This window comes from Oncorhynchus mykiss, chromosome 21 (genome assembly GCF_013265735.2).
Source record: "Oncorhynchus mykiss isolate Arlee chromosome 21, USDA_OmykA_1.1, whole genome shotgun sequence".
NCBI classification, from domain to species: Eukaryota; Metazoa; Chordata; class Actinopteri; order Salmoniformes; family Salmonidae; genus Oncorhynchus; species Oncorhynchus mykiss.
In genome coordinates this window covers 63,300,821-63,326,086 of record NC_048585.1, presented here as the reverse complement: position 1 = coordinate 63,326,086, position 25,266 = coordinate 63,300,821, and the positions used below count along the sequence as shown (strand labels likewise).

Sequence of the window (25,266 nt, the reverse complement as noted above, 5' to 3'; positions counted from 1 at the left end):
TATACAGCTCTACTTTAGGACTGAGACATGGATACAGCTCTACGACAGGACTGAGACATGGATACAGCTCTACTACAAGACTGATACATGGATACAGCTTTACTTTAGGACTGATACATGGTTACAGCTCTACTTTAGGACTGATACATGGATACAGCTCTACTTTAGGACAGGATACAGCTCTACTTTAGGACTGAGTCATGGATACAGCTCTACTTTAGGACTGAGACATGGATACAGCTCTACTTTAGGACAGGATACGGCTCTACTTTAGGACTGAGACATGGATACAGCTCTACTTTAGGACTGAGACATGGATACAGCTCTACTACAGGACTGAGACATGGATACAGCTCTACTACAGGACTGATACATGGATACAGCTCTACTTTAGGACAGGATACGGCTCTACTTTAGGACTGAGACATGGATACAGCTCTACTTTAGGACTGAGACATGGATACAGCTCTACTTTAGGACAGGATACGGCTCTACTTTAGGACTGATACATGGATACAGCTCTACTTTAGGACTGATACATGGATACAGCTCTACATTAGGACTGAGACATGGATACAGCTCTACTACAGGACTGATACATGGATACAGCTCTACTTTAGGACTGAGACATGGATACAGCTCTACTTTAGGACTGAGACATGGATACAGTTCTACTTTAGCAAAATATATAACAATGGTTTTGGTGATCAGCAATGTTCCTCTGAAGGTTCTAACAGTGAACGTAGACTTCAGATGCTTCTGGAAAACCAGTTAGTATAATTCATCCAATCACTGATATTGATCAATGAGTTGAGTTGGGGAGGTGATGTGGTGCTTGGTTGGAACTAAACCCTGCACAAGGCCTTACTGCAGCTCTTCAGGAGCAGGGAGACTTACTATTAGGGTCCTTGAGCCCACACTAGTCAGGTAGAGGTAGTGATATTGTAGTGCAGTGCTTCCTAAGCTGTGGGTCGAGGCACAGGTCCAAGTGAGCCGTAGGATAACATTTTTTGTGTATTGAAAAAAAATTGGGGGATGCATAAAAGGGATGGAAAAACGCTTTGTTTAAACTTAAATGATTAAACCCAAATAGAAGTATGTAGAAAAGCTAATGGACTGATATTTTTTTTAGTAATAGCCTATAATCTTGGAGAATTTACAATAACATAATTAAAGCTAGACAATCAGGCCCCCATTGATGTTTTTATAATGTAACAGCATTAGAACACTGTATTAGAACACTGCATTAGAACACGGCATTAGAACACGGCACTATAACACGGCATTAGAACACTGCATTAGAACACTGCATTAGAACACTGCATTAGAACACTGCATTAGAACACGACACTACAACAAGGCATTAGAACACACCATTACAACACTAAATAAATAAACACTAAACACTAAATAAAGGTAAAATAAAATAAATAAATAAATAAACACTGCATTACAACACACCATTAGAACACTGCATTACAACACGCCATTACAACACTGCATTACAACACGCCATTACAACACTGCATTACAACACACCATTACAACACGCCATTTGAACACTGCATTACAACACGCCATTACAACACTGCATTACAACACTGCATTACAACACTGCATTACAACACTGCATTACAACACGCCATTACAACACGCCATTTGAACACTGCATTACAACACGCCATTACAACACTGCATTACAACACTGCATTACAACACGCCATTACAACACTGCATTACAACACACCATTACAACACGCCATTTGAACACTGCATTACAACACGCCATTACAACACTGCATTACAACACACCATTACAACACGCCATTTGAACACTGCATTACAACACGCCATTACAACACTGCATTACAACACTGCATTACAACACGCCATTTGAAAACTGCATTACAACACGCCATTACAACACTGCATTACAACACTGCATTACAACACTGCATTACAACACGCCATTACAACACTGCATTACAACACTGCATTACAACACACCATTACAACACGCCATTACAACACTGCATTACAACACTGCATTACAACACACCATTACAACACGCCATTAGAACACTGCATCACAACACGCCATTAGAACACTGCATCACAACACGCCATTAGAACACGCCATTACAACACGCCATTAGAACACTGCCTTAGCCATGGCAACGTGTAGAATTAAACAAGATTAGCTTTAAAACTGCAACATTCTCTGTCTGCGGCTAAGATGGTATCTTTTTGTTTATACTTTGGTGTGTTTTCCACCTTCAACCCTTATGGTGGGTCACAACTCAAAAGACACCTCATTTGGTGGTTCACGAAGCAAACATGTCTGCCTCTCAGGCCGCCTTTAAGAGGCACATGGTCAACAGTACAATAGGCCCACACTTTGAATCCATCCCTTAAAGCAATGTAGTTATAGACTAAATCACTTTTCCAATAACTATTCGTTCATTCATTCTCTCCTCTCCTCATGTCAGACGCTCCCTAGCTTTCCAGCTAAGGTGTAAAGGTCAAGGTTCAGCTAAAGGTGAAATGTGAGCTGCTCTGGGTTCACAGTAAAAGGCCAGCTACCCAACAAACACACAATCATGTACCCGTTTCACTGTACTGTACTTGGTGCGAGAAAGGCCAACACACACACACACACACACACACACACACACACACACACACACACTCTTACCCTTTGCCAGTCCCCTCAGCAGCACCCCTACCCTTTACTACTGGGTACAAAAATATATTTAACCCTCCTGTGACCAGATAGTTAGATACTTCACAGAGAGATAGGTAGTTAGTTACAGACAGAGAGAGTGTTAATGGGTACATAGAGATACGTAGTTAGACAGAGAGGGTGTTAATGGGTACATAGAGATAGGTAGTTAGTTACAGACAGAGAGGGTGTTAATGGGTACATAGAGATAGGTAGTTAGACAGAGAGAGTGTTAATGGGTACATAGAGATAGGTAGTTAGACAGAGAGAGTGTTAATGGGTACATAGAGATACGTAGTTAGTTACAGACAGAGAGGGTGTTAATGGGTACATAGAGATAGGTAGTTAGACAGAGAGAGTGTTAATGGGTACATAGAGATAGGTAGTTAGACAGAGAGAGTGTTAATGGGTACATAGAGATACGTAGTTAGTTACAGACAGAGAGGGTGTTAATGGGTACATAGAGATAGGTAGTTAGACAGAGAGAGTGTTAATGGGTACATAGAGATAGGTAGTTAGACAGAGAGAGTGTTAATGGGTACATAGAGATACGTAGTTAGACAGAGAGGGTGTTAATGGGTACATAGAGATACGTAGTTAGTTACAGACAGAGAGAGTGTTAATGGGTGCATAGAGATACGTAGTTAGTTACAGACAGAGAGAGTGTTAATGGGTACATAGAGATAGGTAGTTAGTTACAGACAGAGAGGGTGTTAATGGGTACATAGATGTAGGTAGTTAGACAGAGAGAGTGTTAATGGGTACATAGAGATACGTAGTTAGACAGAGAGGGTGTTAATGGGTACATAGAGATACGTAGTTAGTTACAGACAGAGAGAGAGTGTTAATGGGTACATAGAGATAGGTAGTTAGACAGAGAGCGTGTTAATGGGTACATAGAGATAGGTAGTTAGACAGAGAGAGTGTTAATGGGTACATAGAGATACGTAGTTAGTTACAGACAGAGAGTGTTAATGGGTACATAGAGATACGTAGTTAGACAGAGAGGGTGTTAATGGGTACATAGAGATACGTAGTTAGTTACAGACAGAGAGGGTGTTAATGGGTACATAGAGATACGTAGTTAGTTACAGACAGAGAGGGTGTTAATGGGTACATAGAGATACGTAGTTAGTTACAGACAGAGAGGGTGTTAATGGGTACATAGAGATACGTAGTTAGTTACAGACAGAGAGAGTGTTAATGGGTACATAGAGATACGTAGTTAGTTACAGACAGACAGAGAGAGTGTTAATGGGTACATAGAGATACGTAGTTAGTTACAGACAGAGAGAGTGTTAATGGGTACATAGAGATACGTAGTTAGTTACAGACAGAGAGAGTGTTAATGGGTACATAGAGATACGTAGTTAGTTACAGACAGACAGAGAGAGTGTTAATGGGTACATAGAGATACGTAGTTAGTTACAGACAGACAGAGAGAGTGTTTATGGGTACATAGAGATACGTAGTTAGTTACAGACAGACAGAGAGGGTGTTAATGGGTACATAGAGATAGGTAGTTAGACAGAGAGCGTGTTAATGGGTACATAGAGATAGGTAGTTAGACAGAGAGAGTGTTAATGGGTACATAGAGATACGTAGTTAGTTACAGACAGAGAGTGTTAATGGGTACATAGAGATACGTAGTTAGACAGAGAGGGTGTTAATGGGTACATAGAGATACGTAGTTAGTTACAGACAGAGAGGGTGTTAATGGGTACATAGAGATACGTAGTTAGTTACAGACAGAGAGAGTGTTAATGGGTACATAGAGATACGTAGTTAGTTACAGACAGAGAGAGTGTTAATGGGTACATAGAGATACGTAGTTAGTTACAGACAGAGAGAGTGTTAATGGGTACATAGAGATACGTAGTTAGTTACAGACAGACAGAGAGAGTGTTAATGGGTACATAGAGATACGTAGTTAGTTACAGACAGAGAGAGTGTTAATGGGTACATAGAGATACGTAGTTAGTTACAGACAGAGAGAGTGTTAATGGGTACATAGAGATACATAGTTAGTTACAGACAGACAGAGAGAGTGTTAATGGGTACATAGAGATACGTAGTTAGTTACAGACAGACAGAGAGAGTGTTTATGGGTACATAGAGATACGTAGTTAGTTACAGACAGAGAGGGTGTTAATGGGTACATAGAGATACGTCGTTAGTTACAGACAGAGAGAGTGTTAATGGGTACATAGAGATACGTAGTTAGTTACAGACAGACAGAGTGTTAGTGGGTACATAGAGATACGTAGTTAGTTACAGACAGAGAGAGTGTTAATGGGTAGATAAACTCAGCAAAAAAAAGAAACGTCCCTTTTTCAGGACCCTGTCTTTCAAAGATAATTAGTAGAAATCCAAATAACGTCACAGATCTTCATTGTAAAGGGTTTAAACACTGTTTCCCATGCTTGTTCAATGAACCATAAACAATTAATGAACACGCACCTGTGGAACGGTCGTTAAGACACTAACAACTTACAGACGGTAGGCCTTTCTACTGACTCTGAAAAACACCAAAAGAAAGATGCCCAGGGTCCCTTCTCATCTGTGTGAACGTGCCTTAGGCATGCTGCAAGGAGGCATGCGGACTGCAGATGTGGCCAGGGTCCCTTCTCATCTGTGTGAACGTGCCTTAGGCATGCTGCAAGGAGGCATGAGGACTTGCAGATGTGCCCAGGGTCCCTTCTCATCTATGTGAACGTGCCTTAGGCATGCTGCAAGGAGGCATGAGGACTGCAGATGTGGCCAGGGTCCCTTCTCATCTGTGTGAACGTGCCTTAGGCATGCTGCAAGGAGGCATGAGGACTGCAGATGTGGCCAGGGTCCCTTCTCATCTGTGTGAACGTGCCTTAGGCATGCTGCAAGGAGGCATGAGGACTTGCAGATGTGGCCAGGGTCCCTTCTCATCTGTGTGAACGTGCCTTAGGCAGGCTGCAAGGAGGCATGAGGACTGCAGATGTGGCCAGGGTCCCTTCTCATCTGTGTGAACGTGCCTTAGGCATGCTGCAAGGAGGCATGAGGACTGCAGATGTGGCAGATCAATAAAATGCAATGTCTGTACTGTGAGACGCCTAAGACAGCGCTACAGGGAGACGGGACGGACAGCTGATTGTCCCCGCAGTGGCAGACCACGTGTAACAACACCTGCACAGGATCGGTACATCCGAACATCACACCTGCGGGACAGGTACAGGATGGCAACAACAACTGCCTGAGTTACACCAGGAACGTACAATCCCTCCATCAGTACTCAGACTGTCCGCAATAGGCTGAGAGAGGCTGGACTGAGGGCTTGTAGGCCTGTTGTAAGGCAGGGTCTCACCAGACATCACCGGCAACAACGTCGCCTATGGACACAAACCCACCGTCGCTGGACCAGACAGGACTGGCAGAAAATGCTCTTCACTGAGGAGTCGCGGTCTTGTCTCACCAGGGGTGATGGTCGGATTCGCGTTTATCGTCGAAGGAATGAGCGTCGATTTGGAGGTGGAGGGTCCGTCATGGTCTGGGGCGGTGTGTCACAGCATCATCGGACTGAGCTTGTTGTCATTGTAGGCAATCTCAACGCTGTGCGTTACAGGGAAGACATCCTCCTCCCTCATGTGGTACCCTTCCTGCAGGCTCATCCTGACATGGCCCTCCAGCATGACAATGCCACCAGCCATACTGCTTGTTCTGTGCGTGATTTAGGAATGTCAGTGTTCTGCCATGGCCAGTGAAGAGCCCGGATCTCAATCCCATTGAGCACGTCTGGGACCTGTTGGATCGGAGGGTGAGGGCTAGGGCTATTCCCCCCAGAAATGTCCGGGAACTTGCAGGTGCTTTGGTGGAAGAGTGGGTTAACATCTCACAGCAAGAACTGACAAATCTGGTGCAGTCCATGATGAGGAGATGCACTGCAGTACTTAATGCAGCTGGTGGCCACACCAGATACTGACTGATACTTTTGATTTTGACCCCCCTTTTGTACAGGGACATATTATTCCATTTCTGTTAGTCACATGTCTGTGGAACTTGTTCAATTTATGTCTCAGTTGTTGAATCTTATGTTCATACAAATATTTACACAATTTAAGTTTGCTGAAAATAAACGCAGTTGACAGTGAAGACGTTTGTTTTTGTTGCTGAGTTTAGATATACGTAGTTCGTTACAGACAGAGTGTAAATGGGTACACAGATACGTCATAGAGATACAGTGCATTCGGAAAGCATTCAGACGCCTTAACTTTTTCCACATTTTGTTACAGCCTTATTCTAAAATGGATTAAATTAATATTTTTCCTCAATCTACAAACAATACATCAAAATGACAAAGCAAAAACAGGTTTTCAGAAATGTTTGCAAATGTATTAAAAATAAAAAAACAGAAGTACTTTATTTACATAAGTATTCAGACTCTCTGCTATGAGACACGAAATTGCGCTCAGGTGCATCCTGTTTACATTGATCATCCTTGAGATGTTTCTACAATTTGATTGGAGTTCACCTGTGGTCAATTCAATTGATTGGACAGGATTTGGAAAGGAACACACCTGTCTATATAAGGTCCCACAGTTGACAGTGCATGTCAGAGCAAAAACCAATCCATGAGGTCGAAGGAATTGTCTGTAGAGCTCCGAGACAGGATTCTGTCGATACACAGATCTGGGGAAGGGGACCAAAACATTTCTGCAGCATTGAAGGTCCCCGAGAACACAGTGGCCTCCATCATTCTTAAATGGAAGAAGTTTGGAACCACCAAGACTCTTCTTAGAGCTGGCCTCCCGGCCAAACTGAGCAATCAGGGGAGAAGGGACTTGGTCAGGGAGGTGACCAAGAACCCGATGGTCACTGACAGAGCTACAGAGTTCCTCTGTGTAGATGGGAGAACCTTCCAGAAGGACAACCATCTCTGCAGCACTTCACCAATCAGGCCATAATGGTAGAGTGGCCTGACAGAAGCCACTCATCAGTAAAAAGGCACATGACAGCCCGTTTGGTGTTTGCCAAAAGGCACCTAAAAGACTCTCAGATGATGAAACAAGATTCTCTGGTCTGATGAAACCAAGATGGAACTCTTTGGCCTGAATGCCAAGCATCACGTCTGGAGGAAACAAGGCACCTAGTCAGGATCGAGGGAAAGATGAACGGAGCAAAGTACAGAGATCCTTGATGAAAACCTGCTCCAGAGCGCTCAGGACCACAGACTGGGGTGAAGGTTCACCTTCCAACAGGGCAACGACCCTAAGCACAAGAGCCCGGACTTGAACCTGATCGAACATCTCTGGAGAGACCTGAAAATAGCTGTGCAGCAACGCTCCCCATCCAACCTGACAGAGCTTGAGAGGATCTGCAGAAAAGAATGGGAGAAACTCCCCAAATACAGGTGTGCCAAGCTTGTAGCGTCAAACCCAAGGCTGTAATCGCTGCCAAAGATGCTTCAACAAAGTACTGAGTAAATGGCCTGAATACTTATGTAAATGTGATATTTCCATTTTTTTATTTAATACATTTGTGTAGACTGAGTGTAGTATTGAGTGTAGACAGATGAGGGGGAAAAACAATTGAATGAATTTTAAAATAAGTCTGAAATGTAACAAAATGTGGAAAATTCAAGATGTGTGGATACTTTCCAAACTGTACGTAGTTAGCTGTACATATGTAACTGTTGAGTTGGTTAACAGTCCCCAGGTTGAACACTGCAGCGTGACCTGGCTATACATATGGATATAGAGAGCACACACCGACACACACTTACCATTAACATTTTAGTCATTTAACTACACCTCACAGTAAGTACATTCTCCTCAATAAATAATTAAATCAGCAGTCAAAATAAATATTTTCTTAGAATAAATCTGTTTATTTGCCACTATGATAATTTCACGTTTGATCATTTGCATATCATCATCATCATCAAAAACAACAAGGCACTGAGGCTGCTGGGATGACATTTCCACTAGGCACAGATGAGCTTCCCCCAATCCTAACCTTAACCATTAGTGGGGGAATGCTAAACTGAACCAAGACCAGCATCTAAGGGGAGTGTCGGGGTCAGGGGTCAAGCGTTAGTAGCCATTCTTCCTCAGGTACTGCATCATGTCGGAGGCCTTTATGTTGATCTTTCCTCCAGGAATGTCCTTCATCCCTTTAACAATGATCAGAGCTGAGAGAGGGAGGAGAGAAAGAGAAAGAGAGAGAGAGGGATAGAAAGAGAGAAAGAGAGAGAGGGATAGAAAGAGAGAAAGAGAGAGAGGGATAGAAAGAGAGAGAGAGAGAGGGATAGAAAGAGAGAGGGATAGAAAGAGAGAGGGATAGAAAGAGAGAGAGAGGGATAGAAAGAGAGAGGGATAAAAAGAGAGAGAGAGAGGGATAGAAAGAGAGAGAGAGAGGGATAGAAAGAGAGAGAGAGAGGGTTAGAAAGAGAGCGAGAGAGGGATAGAAAGAGCGAGAGAGAGGGATAGAAAGAGCGAGAGAGAGGGATAGAAAGAGCGAGAGAGAGGGATAGAAAGAGCGAGAGGGATAGAAAGAGCGAGAGGGATAGAAAGAGCGAGAGGGATAGAAAGAGAGAGGCACTCCTTTAGAACATATTACCTTTTTCAATATGAACAAATATTATGGTGTACCTAAAACTGTCCCGGGTGGTGTACCTAAAACTGTCCCGGGTGGTGTACCTAAAACTGTCCCGGGTGGTGTACCTAAAACTGTCCCGGGTGGTGTACCTAAAACTGTCCCGGGTGGTGTACCTAAAACTGTCCCGGGTGGTGTACCTAAAACTGTCCCGGGTGGTGTACCTAAAACTGTCCCGGGTGGTGTACCTAAAACTGTCCCGGGTGGTGTACCTAAAACTGTCCCGGGTGGTGTACCTAAAACTGTCTAGGGTGGTGTCCCTAATAAACTGTCTAGGGTGGTGTCCCTAAAACTGTCTAGGGTGGTGTCCCTAAAACTGTCTAGGGTGGTGTCCCTAAAACTGTCTAGGGTGGTGTCCCTAAAACTGTCTAGGGTGGTGTCCCTAAAACTGTCTAGGGTGGTGTCCCTAAAACTGTCTAGGGTGGTGTCCCTAAAACTGTCTAGGGTGGTGTCCCTAAAACTGTCTAGGGTGGTGTCCCTAAAACTGTCTAGGGTGGTGTCCCTAAAACTGTCTAGGGTGGTGTCCCTAAAACTGTCTAGGGTGGTGTCCCTAAAACTGTCTAGGGTGGTGTCCCTAAAACTGTCTAGGGTGGTGTCCCTAAAACTGTCTAGGGTGGTGTCCCTAAAACTGTCTAGGGTGGTGTCCCTAAAACTGTCTAGGGTGGTGTCCCTAAAACTGTCTAGGGTGGTGTCCCTAAAACTGTCCCGGGTGGTGTACCCAAAACTGTCCCGGGTGGTGTACCCAAAACTGTCCCGGGTGGTGTACCTAAAACTGTCCCGGGTAGTGTACCTAAAACTGTCCAGGGTGGTGTCCCTAATAAACGGTATAATCCAATACAGGACAACATTGGATGATGTACAGAAGACTGTGTGTGTGTGTGTGTGTGTGTGTGTGTGTGTGTGTGGTTCGTACTCTGGCCAGTCTTTGCGATGGTGATGCTGTAGGAGAGGGGATCAGTAGCAGTGGGCCTCATCTTAACATCTAAAGTGTTGTCCCCTTCAGTGTGGAGATTATCTCTCAGGACAGTACACTTGTTCCCACCGAGATGAAGACCACTGGCGAAGAGAGGAGAACGATCCAATGACATCATCGCCTTGATCTCTGCAACCTGGGGGAGGGAATCAATACTTTGTCATAAAACACACAGACCCATCAGAGTTCTCATCAAATAATGTAGGAGCTGCTGCACAACCTGGAGGACTGGCTGCATCCCTAATACATTTCAATGGTCTACAGACATTCAGTATACACATTACACATGTTAGAAAAGTTAGAGAGAGGGTGACCTTTTTGTTTGTGCCTTCGCACTACACAGCTGAGTTCACTAATCAACTCACCATCAAGCTATGCAGAAGCTCACTCATTTCACATTGCCACTGCTACTCCTCTGTCTCTGTTGCCGTCAACACCCTGCAGTGCCACCTAGTGGTAGTAGAGTTATTCTACAGCTGGAGATCTACCCTACCCTGTTCCTGGAGATCTACCCTACCCTGTTCCTGGAGATCTACCCCACCCTGTTCCTGGAGATCTACCCTACCCTGTTCCTGGAGATCTACCCCACCCTGTTCCTGGAGATCTACCCCACCCTGTTCCTGGAGATCTACCCCACCCTGTTCCTGGAGATCTACCCCACCCTGTTCCTGGAGATCTACCCCACCCTGTTCCTGGAGATCTACCCCACCCTGTTCCTGGAGATCTACCCCACCCTGTTCCTGGAGATCTACCCCACCCTGTTCCTGGAGATCTACCCTACCCTGTTCCTGGAGATCTACCCCACCCTGTTCCTGGAGATCTACCCCACCCTGTTCCTGGAGATCTACCCTCCTGTACTGTAGGGTTAGTCCAACCATAACCTAACGAATCTGATTCAGCTAGACAAGGGTTGTTTCCCTGCTTAGATGTTGCTGACACATTCGAGATCTTACGCCTGGATAGATATTTTACCTATCAGCTAAACACATAATGTTACAGCAATCTGGTGTCTGACTGCACTGTCGATGACATGGCACAACCATTGGTTGATGAATGCAAAGTCCGAGTAGGGGAACACAACCAAGGTCAGGGTCAGCTAATAAAGGTCAGCTAATAAAGGTCAGGGTCAGCTAATAAAGGTCAGCTAATAAAGGTCAGGGTCAGCTAATAAAGGTCAGGGTCAGCTAATAAAGGTCAGCTAATAAAGGTCAGGGTCAGCTAAAAAAGGTCAGCTAATAAAGGTCAGGGTCAGCTAATAAAGGTCAGCTAACAAAGGTCAGGGTCAGCTAATAAAGGTCAGGGTCAGCTAATAAAGGTCAGGGTCAGCTAATAAAGGTCAGCTAATAAAGGTCAGGGTCAGCTAATAAAGGTCAGGGTCAGCTAATAAAGGTCAGCTAACAAAGGTCAGGGTCAGCTAATAAAGGTCAGGGTCAGCTAATAAAGGTCAGGGTCAGCTAATAAAGGTCAGCTAATAAAGGTCAGGGTCAGCTAATAAAGGTCAGCTAATAAAGATCAGGGTCAGCTACTAAAGGTCAGCTAATAAAGGTCAGGGTCAGCTAATAAAGGTCAGGGTCAGCTAATAAAGGTCAGGGTCAGCTAATAAAGGTCAGGGTCAGCTAATAAAGGTCAGGGTCAGCTAATAAAGGTCAGCTAATAAAGGTCTGGGTCAGCTAATAAAGGTCAGCTAATAAAGGTCAGGGTCAGCTAATAAAGGTCAGGGTCAGCTAATAAAGGTCAGCTAATAAAGGTCAGCTAATAAAGGTCAGCTAATAAAGGTCAGGGTCAGCTAATAAAGGTCAGCTAATAAAGGTCAGCTAATAAAGGTCAGGGTCAGCTAATAAGGGTCAGCTAATAAAGGACAGGGTCAGCTAATAAGGGTCAGCTAATAAAGGTCAGGGTCAGCTAATAAAGGTCAGCTAATAAAGGTCAGGGTCAGCTAATAAAGGTCAGGGTCAGCTAATAAAGGTCAGCTAATAAAGGTCAGCTAATAAAGGTCAGCTAATAAAGGTCAGGGTCAGCTAATAAAGGTCAGCTAATAAAGGTCAGCTAATAAAGGTCAGGGTCAGCTAATAAGGGTCAGCTAATAAAGGACAGGGTCAGCTAATAAGGGTCAGCTAATAAAGGTCAGGGTCAGCTAATAAAGGTCAGCTAATAAAGGTCAGGGTCAGCTAATAAGGGTCAGCTAATAAAGGTCAGGGTCAGCTAATAAAGGTCAGCTAATAAAGGTCAGGGTCAGCTAATAAAGGTCTGGGTCAGCTAATAAAGGTCAGCTAATAAAGGTCAGCTAATAAAGGTCAGGGTCAGCTAATAAGGGTCAGCTAATAAAGGTCAGGGTCAGCTAATAAAGGTCAGGGTCAGCTAATAAAGGTCAGGGTCAGCTAATAAAGGTCAGGGTCAGCTAATAAAGGCCAGGGTCAGATAATAAAGGTCAGCTAATAAAGGCCAGGGTCAGGTAATAAAGGTCAGCTAATAAAGGTCAGGGTCAGCTAATAAAGGTCAGCTAATAAAGGCCAGGGTCAGCTAATAAAGGTCAGGGTCAGCTAATAAAGGTCAGCTAATAAAGGTCAGGGTCAGATAATAAAGGTCAGGGTCAGCTAATAAAGGTCAGCTAATAAAGGTCAGGGTCAGATAATAAAGGTCAGCTAATAAAGGTCAGGGTCAGCTAATAAAGGTCAGGGTCAGCTAATAAAGGTCAGGGTCAGCTAATAAAGGTCAGGGTCAGCTAATAAAGGTCAGCTAATAAAGGCCAGGGTCAGCTAATAAAGGTCAGGGTCAGGTAATAAAGGTCAGCTAATAAAGGTCAGGGTCAGCTAATAAAGGTCAGCTAATAAAGGTCAGGGTCAGCTAATAAAGGGGCCGTGAGGCTGTAAAGAGGCCGTGAGGCTGTCAGCTAATAAAGGTCAGGGTCAGCTAATAAAGGCCAGGGTCAGCTAATAAAGGCCAGGGTCAGATAATAAAGGTCAGCTAATAAAGACCAGGGTCAGGTAATAAAGGTCAGCTAATAAAGGTCAGGGTCAGCTAATAAAGGTCTGGGTCAGCTAATAAAGGTCAGCTAATAAAGGTCAGCTAATAAAGGTCAGGGTCAGCTAATAAGGGTCAGCTAATAAAGGTCAGGGTCAGCTAATAAAGGTCAGGGTCAGCTAATAAAGGTCAGCTAACAAAGGTCAGGGTCAGCTAATAAAGGTCAGGGTCAGCTAATAAAGGCCAGGGTCAGATAATAAAGGTCAGCTAATAAAGGCCAGGGTCAGGTAATAAAGGTCAGCTAATAAAGGTCAGGGTCAGCTAATAAAGGTCAGCTAATAAAGGCCAGGGTCAGCTAATAAAGGTCAGGGTCAGCTAATAAAGGTCAGCTAATAAAGGTCAGGGTCAGATAATAAAGGTCAGGGTCAGCTAATAAAGGTCAGCTAATAAAGGTCAGGGTCAGATAATAAAGGTCAGCTAATAAAGGTCAGGGTCAGCTAATAAAGGTCAGGGTCAGCTAATAAAGGTCAGGGTCAGCTAATAAAGGTCAGCTAATAAAGGCCAGGGTCAGCTAATAAAGGTCAGGGTCAGGTAATAAAGGTCAGCTAATAAAGGTCAGGGTCAGCTAATAAAGGTCAGCTAATAAAGGTCAGGGTCAGCTAATAAAGGGGCTGTGAGGCTGTAAAGAGGCCGTGAGGCTGTAAAGAGGCTGTCAGCTAATAAAGGTCAGGGTCAGCTAATAAAGGCCAGGGTCAGCTAATAAAGGTCAGCTAATAAAGGTCAGGGTCAGGTAATAAAGGTCAGCTAATAAAGGTCAGGGTCAGCTAATAAAGGTCAGCTAATAAAGGTCAGGGTCAGCTAATAAAGGGGCTGTGAGGCTGTAAAGAGGCCGTGAGGCTGTAAAGAGGCTGTCAGCTAATAAAGGTCAGGGTCAGCTAATAAAGGCCAGGGTCAGCTAATAAAGGCCAGTTAATTTTTACATTTTTTTTTATTTTACCTTTATTTAACCAGGCAAGTCAGTTAAGAACAAATTCTTATTTTCAATGACGGCCTGGGAACAGTGGGTTAACTGCCTGTTCAGGGGCAGAACGACAGATTTGTACCTTGTCAGCTCGGTTTGAACTCGCAACCTTCCAGTTACTAGTCCAACGCTCTAACCACTAGGCTACCCTGCCGCCCCAGGGTCAGCTAATAAGGGTCAAAGTTAACTCAACTCACTGGTGTGCAAACAGCATCAAGGACCCTGTCACCTACAGCCTCACGGACCCTGTCACCTACAGCCTCACGGACCCTGTCACCTACAGCCTCACGGCCCCTGTCACCTACAGCCTCACGGCCCCTGTCACCTACAGCCTCACGGCCCCTGTCACCTACAGCCTCACGGCCCCTGTCACCTACAGCCTCACGGCCCCTGTCACCTACAGCCTCACGGCCCCTGTCACCTACAGCCTCACGGACCCTGTCACCTACAGCCTCACGGACCCTATTACCTACAGCCTCACGGACCCTGGTCAAAATAACTAAATAGGAAATATGGTGTCATTCGGCACACATACCCTAAAGTACATTAACTAGCCGTATTTACATAATCTATGTAACGAGAAAAATATATTGTGGATGACTGCAGTATTTCTTATGATACAGTATATATGAACATTTTTTAATTATACACACCCTCAGAGAGGGGAGACAGGAAAATATAAAGTACATGCTCAAACAAGTTCCTGCTCATTTTTTCTTAGAAGGATTCAAACTTTTCACTCCCATCAATCTCTTCTTCTTCTCCCTCTACCCCCCCTCACCTTTCTCTCCAACTCTCCCTCTCTCCCCTCCCCCCAAAATGTCCCAGATTTCCAGCTAAGGAATTCCAACACTTCCAGTCCAGTCATGCCCCATCCTGAACCTCCAGCTTAGACCCGATACACAAACACACACAAACTAAATATGTGTAAAGGTTTTGCTATAGCTAAGTAAGCCTTGTCCCAGCCAGAACTGCCCATAAGCCTTGTCCCAGCCAGAACTGCCCATAAGCCTTATCCCAGACAGAACTGCCCATAAGCCTTGTCCCAGCCAGAACTGCCCATAAGCCTTATCCCAGACAGAACTGCCCATAAGCCTTGTCCCAGCCAGAACTGCCCATAAGGCAGCAGTCTATCTCCTGTTTCTGTAGTGAGACAGCTTCATGTACCAGGACACTAGTCTATCTCCTGTTTCTGTAGTGAGACAGCTTGATGTACAGGACACTAGTCTATCTCCTGTTTCTGTAGTGAGACAGCTTGATGTACAGGACACTAGTCTATCGCCTGTTTCTGTAGAGAGACAGCTTGATGTACCAGGACACCCCCTGGACAGGACACTAGTCTATCGCCTGTTTCTGTAGTGAGACAGCTTGATGTACCGGACACCCCCTGGACAGGACACTAGTCTAAGGAAGTGCCTTACCACTAATCGATCTCCCTAACAGAGCTGGGACAAAAATCCATATCAGGATACATTTTCTGAATTGATGCGATAAGGAAGGAGAAGTTTAAAACATTAATGTGAAGCAGTTTGTTATTCTCCTTTAAACTAGTACTACTAGTTGGACGGTTGTAGCCATCAATTGTCCCATTAACAGCCATAAAGGGCTAACGTTTTCATTTCAAACTTCACATTTCTCTACTACAAGCTACTTATCATAATGAACGATATCAGCAAAATGCCTGCGAAACGTGTTTGGTATTGTCAGTGTGGATAATTTAACTGGGGATGAAACCCCCAAACTACCAGTCTTTAACCACAATGCCCCTGAGTTAGCTATAGTCCATCTATCTCCAGTGGCACTGCACTTCACCACTAAGAGACAGTATTTCACCACTATGTTACTACCAACAGCCTAGAGATCACTTCAGCACTGAGAGGAAGTGGTCACAAACACACACGCGTGCAAGCATGTACACTCACAGAAACGTGCACATGCAACAGAGAGATTGAGAGAAGAGGTGGAAAGAGAGCGAGAGAGAAAGAAAAACAAAATGGAGAGAGAAAGAAAGAATATGCAAGTCCTGACAGGGTATAGAGAGGAGAACTCTGCACAAGTACTGACTTGTCCTCAAAACACACGATGTTGTCTTCAGAGTTCAACTGACTTCCTGAAAATGTAACCACGAGAGAGAGAGGGGGAAGAGATAAGAGAGGAGGGAGAGAGAAGAAAGAGAGAGAGAAGAGAGAAATAGGGGGAAGGGGAGGGGGAGAGACTTGCCTGCTTCAGAGAAACTGTCAAAGAAACTCTGGACATTGACGATGATTCTCTTCTACCAAAACGTCTCCCTCGCTCCTCTTGGGTAATCTGCATGCCTACTGTTTGCTCAATCATTTGTGTGCGTGCGTGTGCGTGTGCGCGCGTGCGTGAGACAGAGTTAGAGCATTCTGGAGAAAGACTGCAGGTTTGTTTACAAACACCACACCCACCACCCTGAGCTTTCCAAATCCTGAAAATATCTGTGACACACACACATCTTCATGCTCCTCATGTGACTGGCTGTAGGTGTGTGTGGCAGACGTTCTCGATGGGGGAAGTGGCTCAGAAGAGGCTCTCTTCACTTCCTATATGTTGCGGTGTGTGTGTGTGTGTGTGTCTCAAGTTGCTGTGTGCAACATGACCAAATAAGGAGCTGAGAATCTAACTGAAAACACGGAACTAGCACAGACACCATTCTGCAGTATGAATAGTTAAATGCCACAGTCTCATTTGAACACTTTTGCCAGAAGTCAGGAGAGTCCTCACAATACAAGGTCACAGAGAGTAATAACTTGACAAAATATTCTATACTGTTTATAAAGAACCAGAACCAACTGCTTGTTGATGTGACCGTGTCAAAATTGCCCCCTCCAATTGAATTCAAGGGCTCTATTGGCATGGGAAACACATGTTAACATTGTCAAAGCAATGCAATTCTCTCTCCACCCCTCCCTGTCAGTTGGCTACTCCCTGGTTGGTCAACTACAGAAAAACACACCCCTGATGTCAGAGCTGCCAGGAAACATCAAACCCCCAAACTAGTAAACCATTAAGCCAACCGTCACGTCAACAGCCGCCACAATTAAACACCTATGACTAGGTACACCACACACACACACACGTTAGCTAGCCTACTTACCGTCACACCAGCCAGTTGACCTCCAGGTGTTGCTGCCCAGACCGACTCCTTACCCGCATCAGAACCACAGATCGCTGCCTCTTGCACAAAGGGAGGTGTTCCCGCCATCAGGTTGGTTATATAGCCATCCCACGCCATGGTTCTACAGCACTGATTTGACTATAAACACCTATAGACTAGGGGGAGATGGAGAAGAGAGGTGGGGTGGACGAGAGGGAGACGGAGAAGAGGGGTGGGGTGGACGAGAGGGAGACGGAGAAGAGAGGTGGACGAGAGGGAGATGGAGAAGAGAGGTGGGGAGAACGAGAGGGAGATGGAGAAGAGAGGTGGGGTGGGCGAGAGGGAGAGGTGGGGTGGGGTGGACGAGAGGGAGACGGAGAAGAGAGGTGGGGTGGACGAGAGGGAGACGGAGAAGAGAGGTGGGGTGGACGAGAGGGAGACGGAGAAGAGAGGTGGGGTGGACGAGAGGGAGAGGTGGGGTGGGGTGGACGAGAGGGAGACGGAGAAGAGAGGTGGGGTGGACGAGAGGGAGACGGGTGGACGAGAGGGAGAGGTGGGGTGGGGTGGACGAGAGGGAGAGGTGGGGTGGGGTGGAGGAGAGGGAGAAGAGAGGTGGGGTGGACGAGAGGGAGAGGGGGTGGGGTGGACGAGAGGGAGAGGTGGGGTGGGGTGGACGAGAGGGAGACGGAGAAGAGGAACCAACATTCTCAACATTCCGAGGCTACTGCATAAAATCTTCACAGTGTGATTAAAAGGTAGAATGTAACACATCACCAAAGAGAACAAATAGTCATAAAGACGTGTAGGCCAATGTGTAGAACCATAAAGTTCTTACCTGAGCGGCTCGCAGGGACCGGGGAGTGAAGCAGGAGGAAGAGCAGGCGCGCGATTATATACGGTGTCGCGCCCACCCCTCCGGACTTCCTCATTCAGGCAGAGAAAATCCGGGCTGCGTTCAGTTCACTCAACGTTTCATTCCGTTATGTAGAGTACTGAAGGCCCCTTTTCCCCCAAAAAAACATTTTTTCAACAGTCTCGTAGCCTGCAGCAAAATTCGTACAGCAGCACTCTAGACCAGTCCCCTCCGGGTCACCTTAATTACAACGATTTTCAACTGGTCGTTCAGAACAACTGGTCGTTCAGTACAGCACCATTACCATTTTAATTAAACGTTGCACACCGTTGTGTCCTGATGAACGGGTCAGCGGACTCTCAGAAGCACACGGGGATTTACATAGGGCGCAATTGTATCATGCTGCTGCAAACAACGTCCTGGCATTCTCTTGAGGAAGTTTTTTGCTCTCTTGGTTTTGGCGATCTAACAGCATTAGAAGTGTTAATATTTATGACAACACCAATTACAAACGAGTATACACTTTTCCTACAAATTTTCCGTTGAATTTTTTGTTGTTAAATTGTAGGTAATTTATATTTTATTCCCACTAAAACGTGTCCAATATTTATTTTAGAATGGTCATGGTTAAGTTGACAGTTCTCTTTCTGCATATGCACAGCATTCCACACAGTCCTTCACACACCTCTGGGATTCTCAGACCTGTCCCAGCAGAACTCACTGTGTGTGTGTGTGTGCGCGTGCTTCCGTGAGTGAGTGATGGCTCAGAACTGTCTGGTCAGACTGCAGGCCTCTTGGTCAGTCTCCTGAATCCAGGTGTTATTGTTTGAAGGTGTGTGTGTATCGCGGGTAAAGCATGCACACACACTCACACAGACAGACAGACATGCAAGAACCACATCCTGTAACCTTATAGAAGAGAGGGGGAGAAAGGTTAGGGAGGAGTACTTGAGAACACAAGATGGAGGGGAGAAAGGGTAGGGAGGAGTACATGAGAACACAAGATGGAGGGGAGAAAGGGTAGGGAGGAGTACTTGAGAACACAAGATGGAAGGGAGAAAGGGTAGGGAGGAGTACTTGAGAACACAAGATGGAGGGGATGACAGAGAGAAGGAGGACTAGAACTGACGAGCAGAAAGAGACACGCTTTAGGAGAATTACAAGAGTCAGAAAGTGGTGGCTCAGCTGGTAGAGCATTGCTCTTGCACTGCCAGGATAGTGGGTTCAATTCCCAGGAACATCCATAACAAAATGTATTCACCCACTACTGTAAGTCACTTTGGCTAAAAGGCATACAGTATATAGAAGTATCCTAACCTGTCTTCCAATCAGGGGAGAGAAGGACTGATGTATCCTAACCTGTCTTCCAATCAGGGGAGAGAAGAACTGATGTTTCCTAACCTGTCTTCCAATCAGGGGAGAGAAGGACTGATGTATCCTAACCTGTCTTCCAATCAGGGGAGAGAAGTACTGATGTATCCTAACCTGTCTTCTAATCAGGGGAGAGAAGGACTGATGTATCCTATCAGGGGGTGTATTTGGACGTTGCCACAGTGATTCCTGACCCCTCCAGTATTTATGCTGCAATAGTTTATGTGTCGGGGGGCTAGGGTCAGTTTGTTATATCTGGAGTACTTCTCCTGTCTTATCCGGTGTCCTGTGTGAATTTAAGTATGCTCTCTCTAATTCTTTCTTTCTCTCTCTCGGAGGACCTGAACCCTAGGACCATGCCTCAGGACTACCTGGCCTGATGACTCCTTGCTGTCCCCAGTCCACCTGGTCGTGCTGCTGCTCCAGTTTCAACTGTTCTGCCTGCGGCTATGGAACCCTGACCTGTTCACCGGACGTGCTACTTGTCCCAGACCTGCTGTTTTCAACTCTCTGGAGACAGCAGGAGCGGTATAGATACTCCTAATGATCGGCTATGAAAAGCCAACTGACATTTACTCCTGAGGTGCTGAATTGCTGCACCCTCGACAACTACTGTGATTATTATTATTTGACCATGCTGGTCATTTATGAACATTTGAACATCTTGGCCATGTTCTGTTATAATCTCCACCCGGCACAGCCAGAAGAGGACTGGCCACCCCTCATAGCCTGGTTCCTCTCTAGGTTTCTTCCTAGGTTTTGGCCTTTTTAGGGAGTTTTTCCTAGCCACCGTGCTTCTACACCTGCATTGCTTGCTGTTTGGGATTTAAGGCTGGGTTTCTGTACAGCACTTTGCGATATCAGCTGATGTAAGAAGGGCTTGATAAATACATTTGATTTGATTTGATACTAGTATCCTAACCTGTCTTCTAATCAGGGGAGAGAGTAGCATTGCACACAGTATCAGGGGCGTGTTACTGCAAGTGTAATTACACACACAGCTACAGAATCCAACCCTTCAGGCAGACCTTGTACACAACATGTACAGACACACACTCTCTGGACTCTCTCCATCCCTCCCCTTCTTCTTCTCTCTCCATCTCTCCTATTCTTCTTCTCTCTCCATCTTTCCCCTTCTTCTTCTCTCTCCACCTCTCCCCTTCTTCTCTCTCCACCTCTCCCCTTCTTCTTCTCTCTCCACCTCTCCCCTTCTTCTTCTCTCTCTATCTCTCCCCTTCTTCTCTCTCCATCTCTCCCCTTCTTCTTCTCTCTCCATCTCTCCCCTTCTTCTTCTCTCTCCATCTCTCCTATTCTTCTTCTCTCTCCATCTCTCCCCTTCTTCTTCTCTCTCCATCTCTCCCCTTCTTCTTCTCTCTCTCCCCTTCTTCTCTCTCCACCTCTCCCCTTCTTCTTCTCTCTCCATCTCTCCCCTTCTTCTTCTCTCTCCATCTCTCCTCTTCTTCTTCTCTCTCCATCTCTCCCCTTCTTCTTCTCTCTCCATCTCTCCCCTTCTTCTTCTCTCTCCCATTCTCCATCTCTCCATCTCTCCCCTTCTTCTCTCTCCATCTCTCCCCTTCTTCTTCTCTCTCTCTCCCCTTCTTCTCTCTCCATCTCTCCCCTTCTTATTCCCTCTCTCCATCTCTCCCCTTCTTATTCCCTCTCTCCATCTCTCCCCTTCTTCTTCTCTCTCTCCATCTCTCCCCTTATTCTTCTCTCTCTCCATCTCTCCTCTTCTCTCTCTCCCCTTCTGTCCCCTTCTTGTCTCTCTCCTTTTCTAACACACACACACATTCTGGGAGGCAGTGATGGAGCATGTAGACACACACACATACACTTCTGTGTAAGCATTCACCTGAAGATTACATATAGACTTGCCAGTGAAAGGGCTGAACTATGGGAAATGAGAAGTTGATCAGTAAACACACACAGACTTCCTGTAGCTAACGATACTCCGGCTTCCTGACTCATTTTGAGAGAATGAAGACGAGAGATGAGAGGAAGTGGTCACAAACATCACACACACACACACACACACACACACGCAACCTTTAACTAGAAGAGTTCTTAACCTCTTCTAACCATAGCTGTCAGTGTCTGATTGGTGCTAGTCTGTCTCCTTATTTGGCAAAACAGGAAGAGAGAGAGAAGGAGAGAATAAGAGAGAGAAAGAGAGCAAGTGAGATCAAGAGAGAGGAACATTTAAAAGAAGATGGAATGTATAAAATGTATAGATTGAATAGTAGCTTCTGGACATGTTTGGTCTGCAGGCAGACTGTGTGACATGTCTATTAGTCTCTATTAGTTTCCTGAGAAGAAGAGAAAGAATAGCTGCCTGCCTACATGTTGTTTGAAGTATAGCCCACTACTGTAGTAGGTCAAAGTTATGGAAAACCATGAGAGGGTGAAGTTAAGCTTCGTGGAGCTCATTAGAAAAACAGAAGCATCAAAAACAGGTAAAAATAGGTTGAGAAATCAATTCAAAGTGTACTTGTCACGTGCGCCGAATACAACAGGGAAATGCTGACTTACACTGGAGCACTGGTTACTGACAGGCTCCAACCAACAGGGAAATGCTGACTTACACTGGAGCACTGGTTACTGACAGGCTCCAACCAACAGTGAAATGCTGACTGACACTGGAGCACTGGTTACTGACAGGCTCCAACCAACAGTGAAATGTTGACTTACACTGGAGCACTGCTTACTGAAAGGCTCCAACCAACAGTGAAATGCTGACTTACACTGGAGCACTGCTTACTGACAGGCTCCAACCAACAGTGAAATGCTGACTTACACTGGAGCACTGGTTACTGACAGGCTCCAACCAACAGTGAAATGCTGACTTACACTGGAGCACTGCTTACTGACAGGCTCCAACCAACAGTGAAATGCTGACTGACACTGGAGCACTGGTTACTGACAGGCTCCAACCAACAGTGAAATGTTGACTTACACTGGAGCACTGCTTACTGAAAGGCTCCAACCAACAGTGAAATGCTGACTTACACTGGAGCACTGCTTACTGACAGGCTCCAACCAACAGTGAAATGCTGACTGACACTGGAGCACTGGTTACTGACAGGCTCCAACCAACAGGGAAATGCTGACTTACACTGGAGCACTGCTTACTGACAGGCTCCAACCAACAGGGAAATGCTTACTTACACTGGAGCACTGGTTACTTACAGGCTCCAACCAACAGGGAAATGCTTACTTACACTGGAGCACTGGTTACTGACAGGCTCCAACCAACAGGGAAATGCTTACTTACACTGGAGCACTGGTTACTGACAGGCTCCAACCAACAGTGAAATGCTGACTGACACTGGAGCACTGGTTACTGACAGGCTCCAACCAACAGGGAAATGCTTACTGACACTGGAGCACTGGTTACTGACAGGCTCTAACCAACAGGGAAATGCTGACTGACACTGGAGCACTGGTTACTGACAGGCTCTAACCAACAGTGAAATGTTTACTGACACTGGAGCACTGGTTACTGACAGGCTCTAACCAACAGTGAAATGTTTACTGACACTGGAGCACTGGTTACTTACAGGCTCCAACCAACAGGGAAATGCTGACTGACACTGGAGCACTGGTTACTGACAGGCTCCAACCAACAGTGAAATGTTTACTGACACTGGAGCACTGGTTACTGACAGGCTCCAACCAACAGGGAAATGCTTACTGACACTGGAGCACTGCTTACTGACAGGCTCCAACCAACAGTGAAATGCTGACTGACACTGGAGCACTGCTTACTGACAGGCTCCAACCAATAGGGAAATGCTTTACTTACAGGCTCCAACCAACAGGGAAATGCTGACTGACACTGGAACACTGGTTACTGACAGGCTCCAACCAACAGTGAAATGCTGACTTACACTGGAGCACTGGTTACTGACAGGCTCCAACCAACAGGGAAATGCTGACTGACACTGGAGCACTGCTGACTTACAGGCTCTAACCAACAGGGAAATGCTGACTGACACTGGAGCACTGGTTACTGACAGGCTCCAACCAACAGGGAAATGCTTACTGACACTGGAGCACTGCTTACTGACAGGCTCCAACCAACAGTGAAATGCTGACTGACACTGGAGCACTGCTTACTGACAGGCTCCAACCAATAGGGAAATGCTTTACTTACAGGCTCCAACCAACAGGGAAATGCTGACTGACACTGGAACACTGGTTACTGACAGGCTCCAACCAACAGTGAAATGCTGACTTACACTGGAGCACTGGTTACTGACAGGCTCCAACCAACAGGGAAATGCTGACTGACACTGGAGCACTGCTGACTTACAGGCTCTAACCAACAGGGAAATGCTGACTGACACTGGAGCACTGGTTACTGACAGGCTCCAACCAACAGGGAAATGCTTACTGACACTGGAGCACTGCTTACTGACAGGCTCCAACCAATAGGGAAATGCGTTACTTACAGGCTCCAACCAACAGGGAAATGCTGACTGACACTGGAGCACTGGTTACTGACAGGCTCCAACCAACAGTGAAATGCTGACTTACACTGGAGCACTGGTTACTGACAGGCTCCAACGAACAGGGAAATGCTGACTGACACTGGAGCACTGGTTACTGACAGGCTCCAACCAACAGTGAAATGCTGACTGACACTGGAGCACTGCTTACTGACAGGCTCCAACCAACAGGGAAATGCTGACTGACAATGGAGCACTGGTTACTGACAGGCTCCAACCAACAGGGAAATGCTGACTGACACTGGAGCACTGGTTACTGACAGGCTCCAACCAATAGGGAAATGCTTTACTTACAGGCTCCAACCAACAGGGAAATGCTGACTGACACTGGAGCACTGGTTACTGACAGGCTCCAACCAATAGGGAAATGCTTACTTACACTAGAGCACTGGTTACTTACATGCTCCAACCAACAGGGAAATGCTTACTTACACTGGAGCACTGGTTACTTACAGGCTCCAACCAATAGGGAAATGCTTACTTACACTGGAGCACTGGTTACTTACAGGCTCCAACCAATAGGGAAATGCTTACTTACACTGGAGCACTGGTTACTTACAGGCTCCAACCAACAGGGAAATGCTGACTGACAGGCTCCAACCAATAGGGAAATGCTTACTTACAGGCTCCAACCAACAGTGAAATGCTTACTGACAGGCTCCAACCAACAGGGAAATGCTGACTTACACTGGATCACTGGTTACTTACAGGCTCCAACCAACAGGGAAATGCTGACTGACAGGCTCCAACCAATAGGGAAATGCTTACTTACAGGCTCCAACCAACAGTGAAATGCTTACTTACAGGCTCCAACCAACAGGGAAATGCTTACTTACAGGCTCCAACCAACAGTGAAATGCTTACTGACAGGCTCCAACCAACAGGGAAATGCTGACTTACACTGGATCACTGGTTACTTACAGGCTCCAACCAACAGTGAAATGCTGACTTACACTGGAGCACTGGTTACTGACAGGCTCCAACCAACAGGGAAATGCTTACTTACACTGGAGCACTGGTTACTGACAGGCTACAACCAACAGGGAAATGCTTACTTACACTGGAGCACTGCTTACTGACAGGCTCCAACCAACAGGGAAATGCTTACTTACACT

At 45.8% G+C, this 25,266-nt stretch overlaps 1 protein-coding gene and 1 long non-coding RNA gene across 10 annotated transcripts; one reads left to right on the top strand and one right to left on the bottom strand.

Annotated features, from left to right (window-relative positions):
* Positions 1-8,565: 8,565 nt before the first annotated feature.
* On the bottom strand, positions 8,566-18,281 carry pfn1 (Profilin-1). Its single transcript, NM_001165157.1, is given in 4 exon segments — positions 8,566-8,882; positions 10,260-10,455; positions 17,420-17,595; positions 18,255-18,281. Coding segments are annotated over 3 exon segments (432 nt in total). The 5' UTR covers positions 17,558-17,595; positions 18,255-18,281; the 3' UTR covers positions 8,566-8,784.
* On the top strand, positions 11,106-13,684 carry LOC118942977. 9 transcript variants are annotated; one of them, XR_005038708.1, is made up of 6 exons: positions 11,106-11,458; positions 12,211-12,584; positions 12,781-12,814; positions 12,849-12,888; positions 13,105-13,158; positions 13,367-13,684. It is a non-coding gene; the product is annotated as an uncharacterized LOC118942977 (long non-coding RNA). The 9 variants fall into 9 exon arrangements; XR_005038709.1 differs by lacking the exon at positions 11,106-11,458 and having other exon boundaries at positions 12,047-12,482; positions 12,531-12,584; XR_005038706.1 differs by lacking the exon at positions 11,106-11,458 and having other exon boundaries at positions 12,047-12,584.
* Positions 18,282-25,266: the final 6,985 nt, after the last annotated feature.